This window comes from Tupaia chinensis, unplaced genomic scaffold, assembly GCF_000334495.1.
Source record: "Tupaia chinensis unplaced genomic scaffold, TupChi_1.0 Scaffold000274_1, whole genome shotgun sequence".
In the NCBI taxonomy this organism is placed as follows: Eukaryota; Metazoa; Chordata; class Mammalia; order Scandentia; family Tupaiidae; genus Tupaia; species Tupaia belangeri.
In genome coordinates, this window is record NW_006159756.1 from 2520269 (window position 1) to 2526909 (window position 6641).

A 6641-nucleotide genomic window follows, 5' to 3' on the forward strand; every position below is an offset into this window, starting at 1 on the left:
ATAAACCAAAATAAATCATTTTAAAGGGGGGGGGGCAAAGACCTTACCAATCCTTGACTGTTCAGTATCCAAAGAGCCTACCACACAGTAGGTGCTCATTTTATAAAGGGGAATCAGGGGGACCAGCAGTTAGTGTAATGGCTATGTCGGTGGACTCCCACGTAGTCGACCGCAGTTCGCGTCCCAGACGCGGTGGCTTAAAACTCATGCCAGGCACATGTGCATGCATGCCCAAGATCCTGAGGGGAGAATGGAGGAGAAGGGATTGTGGCATGGTCATCCCCCTTGTGGGGGCAATTTCTCGCTTTCTGTCTCTCTGTCTATCTCTGTCTGGCAAGTGCACGCGCCATATAGCAAAAACCTCTCAAAAAAAATAAAGGGGGGGGGGGAAGTCAGGCACAAAAATACCCAGAATCTCAGAATCAGATATTACACCGATAAGCCACAAATACATGAATTTTAGAGCTGGAAGGGACTGAAGATCATGTGTTAAATGAACAAACCTTTAGGGATAGCAAATCTGCAAACCTCCCTGTACCACCAGGCAAAATCAATCATGCCATCAAATACGACCTCGCTGTATGTTACGCAGACCGCTCTCACATCCCTACCTCCCTGTCTGCCATGACTTTCCTTTCTCAAGGGCCACGACAGCATACATTCGTTTTTGTGTCACGTATACCTTGGCCCAAAGAAAGTGCTAAGGAAATACTTACAGTGTGAGTGAGTAAATGAGTGAGTAAGGGAATGCTCAGAACCACAGAATTTTGTACTGGTTTCTACCACTAACTCACTCAAGGGTAGGGAACAACTCAATCTTTCTGAGACTTAATGTCCTAATCTGTATTATGGAGATAGCAATCCTGTGTGATTATTCACAAATCAAGTAGAATGATCTGTGTGAGATCAATATGAAAAACAATCACATGCTACCACAATACTCCATGTAATACTGTAAGGAAAGATGAGGGAACTTTAGAAAAATGGACTTAGGGTATGAATTTATTTTAGAACTAAAAGAAATTGAACTCTGTCAATAGATTTTTCATGGTACTCATTTCCATGGACATTTTGAAGACCCTTCTTATAGAGCACTCAGCCACAGGGACAAATGTTCTGAACAAGGAGAGAAAAACGTCCTTGACAGCCGGCGTGGCTTTAACTGTAGATACTACGCCAGTTCAGGTTCATACCAGGCAGGTGTTACCCTCTCTGCCATATGGCATGAGCACCAGGGCTCTTCCTCCTCACTGACAAACACAGCCACAGCTTGACTGCAGTCTCCTCTATAAGACCTCTGACACCTTCTCTGCTCCCTGTCACAGAGAAGAGAGCCCCGGACTGGATGCAGAAGATCTCACGTCTAAGCTGGCTCGAACGCTGAATCGCAGGAAGTCTGTTGTTCTACCTGTGAAATGGTGCAGATTACTTCCTTCATAAAGTGACTGTGGGGACTTCCCCAGAGCCTGGCGCATACGAGGCCTTCAAATGACAGTGTCACTCTTCTAGCAAAAGCATAAAGACTCTGAGCTACAAGGCACAGACAGCTTTGTTTAGGCACCTTTAAAAATTTACTCTTCAAAGATCTTATGTTTGCAAACTCTCCATGTTTAAATTACATCTCTTCCATTTGATGAAAGGCAGCAAGACTGGGGGAGAGCAGTGCAGACTGAAATCAGATGCCTACTGCCATCAACCCTTCTCTAGCTCCAGCTTATCACCTGTAAAATGGTTATAACCCACTTCGTCAAGTTCTCAGGAGTATTAAAGCAGAAAGTAAGTAAGAAAGAAGCCGATATACTGCAAGACATTGACATGTTTTATAATTCACAGAGTATCGATGACAGTAAACCAATTCCCACTGCTAGAAGCATGGTTCCGAGCAACTGGATGCTGACTGAGTACTGTTAGAACGTACTATTCCCTGGCTTAAAATTCTGTAAGCCTCCCATTACCTTCAGGATACAAACTCCTGCGTGTTCTGGCCTGCTTCCCCTCCTCCTCTACTCCCTTCACATTTCACATTCTAGCCGTTCCAAACCACCGGTAGTGCTCTGTACAAGCTCGCCGCTCGAGCCTCTCCACATGCGCAAGCTCTTCTCTTTTCGTCTGAAATATCCTCATCTCTTCTTAATTCTTGCTTTAAATAATTAACTCACACATCTCCGACTTTTCCATCAGGAAGCTTTCTCTGGACATGTCCGATCTCTCATTCAGGGAATGTGTGCTGAATGCCCGGCCCTGTTAGGTGCTGAGGATGCAGCAATTACAAGTCAGGCACGTCCTTGGCCTCAGGAAGTCTGGCATGCTGAACTGTCACTGCCTTCACGGCCCCTACAAGACCAGAGGTTCTCAGATGGTGGGACAATGTCTGAGTGTCTCTGTGTCAGTACTTCTGCACACAGGACCTGGCACGGAATAGGGACCTGTGCAAATGTTTATAAATCATATGACATAAATGCCTTTGTGCAAGAGACAACTCGGGTGAAAATACTACAGTCGTCTCATATCTGTCACATTTTACTGTTTTAAACCCTTTCAAATACATCAACATCTCACTTTATATTCATAATTGCTCTAGAAAATAGAACTTAAAAGTTGAGAGAGGGACCAGCAGGTGTGTGGTACTTTAGGTACTGGACTCGCACACAGTGGTTTGAGTCCTGGGCCTGGTGACTTGCTTTCTCACTTTCTCTCTCTCATCTCTCTCGTGGGTACATGTACCCTACAGCAAGTTAAATTATAATAATAATTAATAAAATAAAATAAATAATTCTTTTTAAAAAATGGTTGAGAGAGTCAGAAGGAGCTTTAAGGTCACCTAGTTTTACTTCCCAGCCAATTCTTCAACAATCCCCTTATAGGGCATTTATTACAACTTTGGCAGACAGAGGGAATGAACTTAAGTGAACAGAATCTGTTCCCTTCAACAGCGGCCCTAATCTGGGCTTTGCAGATCCCACCAACGAGACAGAGAGAATTCTCTTCCAAATTCAGACATGACCAGGTAAGGCAGAACATATCCTCCTCGTTTTACTGATAAACAAACTAAAGCTCAGAAAGACACTTTGCCTTTCCCGAGGTTCAAAGCTACAAATGAAAAAACAGCCTAGAAGCCGTATCTGTTGTTTTCAAGGTGAGAATTTCTAAAGTTTTGAAGCTGAAAGGGATACCCATACTGCTACTAAAGTGCTATTCCCTTACTACATAGGCAGGGATCAGGAGGGGAATGACCAAGACGGGGCCTCCCAGCTCAGGCTCTGCTTTGACTATGCTATCTTCATGTTCTCCTCCACACCAGTGCACACCCGAATAGTGGAAACAAAGACTTACCAAAGTGTTAGAAGAATTATAATCCTCAGCTGACTTATCTGGAAAGAAAGAAAGACAAGGGGCTTAATAAACAATTACAGATAATCCTTTCTGGAAAGCTAAAAAAGTCTATCTGTTCAAGTAGTTTCCAGGTTCAGAAAATAAGAAGAGAATAACTGGTGTTGTGGGCCAGACCAGACAGCACACTGAGCACATCACGCATGTCACCTCCTTTTTTTTTTTTTTTTTTTTTTGGAGAGGTTTTTGCTATAGGGTGCGTGTGCTCGCCAGACAGACAGAGAGACAGAAAGCGAGAAATCACCCCCCAGGGGGGATGGCCACGCCACAATCCCATCTCCTCCATTCTCTTCTCGGGATCTTGGGCACACATGCACACGCTCCTGGTGTGAGTTTAAGCCACCGGGTCCGGGACTCGAACCACAGTCAACTACATGGGAGTCTAGCGATACAGCCATTACGCTAACTGCTGGTCCCACACGTCACCTCTTTTCATCCTCATTGTGGCTCTGAGTACTATCATATCCACTTCAATCAATTTGAAAGCTGAAGTTCAGACAAGTAATTTGCCCAGAGCACAGATGAGTTAAATACAGAATTCAATATATGAATTCTGATTTCATTCTAAATACTATGCTAAGAATTGTATCCACATCATCAGCTAAATTATCATCAGGCTCCACGGAAGTCTCCTGCATTCTAAGAGAAAGGGGGAAAAGCCTGTGGACTGCTCTGTGCCATCCAGGCCAAATCCGGACGAGCCTGTAGCTTCAGCTTTCAGAAAGCACCCTGTACATTCATGCCTATTCTCCGCAGGGACAGGAACACTATGCCTTAGCAAAAGAGAGGTATTAATCATGCCGAGTCTAAAGGCAGGGTTTTGTTCTCTAAGAATAGAACTAAGCTCTCTCAATGAAGCAATCACCACAATTCACTGAGTCTGGGATGTAGATTTTTTTCACATTAACATCTCTGAAATGGAGACTTGTTCTATAGTCAAAGGCATCGTGCAGTTTAATTTTTCTCTTATTGGTATATAAAATAATGATGCCTCTTATAATCAGTGACATCCTAGACATCATGAAATATGAAATGAAGACCCTTGGGGTCATTTTAGCAAGAAAATAAGTTTAAAGACCAGGTAATGGCTTTGGTTTTGTTCTTTAATTCCTAACATCCCAAGAAGAAATGAATTTCACCAATTTACCACCAACAGAACTAAGGAGGGAAAATATTCTACCAAATCTAACAAACTCCTTTCACCAAGAACCAAGCCCAGGGAATGTTGAAGATCCCAAGAAGTGCCTGGGGACCAGCAGATGGCATAATGGTTATGTCGCTGGACTTAGTTGACCTGGTTTGAGTCCCAGACCTGGTGGCTAAAAACTGAGACCAGGTGCATGTGCCTGTATGTCCAAAATCCCGAGAGGAGAATGAAGAAGGGATTGCAGTGTGGCCATCCCCTGGGAGGTGATGTCTCACTTTCTGTCTCTCTAGTGAGTACATGCACCGTTATAGCAAAAATCTCTCAAAAAAAAAAAAAAAAAAGTGCTTGGACAGTTTCTTTAGCCCTACAGCAAACATGAATCCACAAACCAAGAAAAAAAAAAAGACAAGCTATTGGCAATATGTTCTTCAAACAAACCCTGAAGAGATCAATTCAGGATATACTTGATATACTTCAAACTTAACTCTTATTTTTCTTGTCCAAAAGAATATGCAGTAAGGCAGAATGCAACAATGTTTTCAGCACACTAACCCTAATCGCATGCACTGTTGCTGATATTTTTGAGGACTGGGTATTCTGTTAATAAGCATACCGCTTAGGCCATATAAAGTAAAACAAGTAAGCTTTACTCCTTTTAAAGATGATGTACAATTCTGGGGCCAGCAGCTGGCATAATAGCTATGTCGCTAGATTCCCATGTAATCGAAAGCGGTCCGAGTCCTGAACCCAGTGGCTTAAACTCATGCTAGGACCGTGTGCATGTGTGCCCAAGATCCCGAGAAAAGAATGGAGGAGAAGGGATTGCGGTGTGGCCATCCACCCTGGGGGGTGATTTCTCGCTTTCTGTCTCTCTGTCTCTCTCTGTCTGTCTGGCGAGTGCATGCGCCCTATAGCAAAAACCTCTCCAAAAAAAAAAAAGTACAATTCTATACATCAAAATCAAATTTCAAAGCACAGAACAATAGAACAGAAAGTATTTCCAACTCCTTCATTTCATGAATGAGTAAACTGAAGTTGGGAAAGGGAATGAAACTGGATCGAGGCCACAAAAGTCAGTGACAAAGTAGTGCTAAAACCCAGCTGGGTGGTCAGTACAGTCAGTGGGTCCAGCTAGCCTTCCCATATCCTCCTAGTGAATAACTGATAGAGAAAATTAAGAGTTGAAAAAAGAGGAACTTTGACCAAAACTGGCATGGAGAGTTATGCTTGGAGGGTTATAGACAACAAGGAGTTTAAAGGCCCGAGTTCAGGGACCAGCAGATGGCGTAACAGTTACATCGTTGGACTCCCACAGTCATCCGCAGTTCCAAATCATGCCCAAATTCTGAGGACAATGGAGAAGAAATGGCAATGTGCCCATCCTCCCAGGGGTGGTGACTCACTTTCTGTCTCTCTGTCTCCAGCAAGTGCATGCAACCTATGGCAAAAACCTCTTAAAAAAAAAAAAAAAGGCCCAAGTTTAAAACACACTTCTTAGGTTAAATCATTTCTCGCCTAATCAATTTCTTCTCATTTAGAAAATGGAATGATAGTCCTTGCCCTGCCAACCACCTCCCAAGGCCATCAAAAAAAAAAAAAAAATCACATGAAACGATGCATGTGTGAGTGTATGCCAGCTGAGTTAGTGCCATCATACTAACCAGGTGAGAGGGAAAGCAGGGAAGAAGAAATGTGTACAGCATCACAAATTAACCATGGCAAATACGCAGTTTGGCCTAGACCTGGCCCTTGTCTTCAATTTCAAGAAAAATTATGATCTAGCACATAAATACATACACAGATATACCCAAATTTATATACGACAAAAGCAGATGTATATACATGTATCTATACATATATACTCATTATTCATATATGCATGTACACATACAATTATCTGACTACACATATATATCTATAGAAATATTCATGCACGAATACTTAAGTGGACTTTAATTGCAAATATACGCAAACTGACAGGCTTAGTTTGCCTCTGTGTACATACGTGCTGATCACACGCGTACATATGTGATCACACGCCTCTGTATACATGCACAAAGAAGCACAGATTCTCTCGGGGGCTCACGCCCCCCCCCCAGCGCAG

General features: G+C 43.0%; 1 protein-coding gene across 2 annotated transcripts in view; it reads right to left on the minus strand.

Moving 5' to 3' along the window:
* PAK1 (p21 (RAC1) activated kinase 1) overlaps nucleotides 1–6641 on the minus strand; it is a 123550-nt gene that overhangs the window by 42324 nt on the left and 74585 nt on the right. For both annotated transcript variants that reach the window (XM_006149976.2, XM_006149975.3), the window contains exon 5: nucleotides 3334–3371. In XM_006149976.2, the coding sequence (XP_006150038.1) occupies nucleotides 3334–3371 (38 nt within the window). The remainder of the gene's footprint in view (nucleotides 1–3333; nucleotides 3372–6641) is intronic.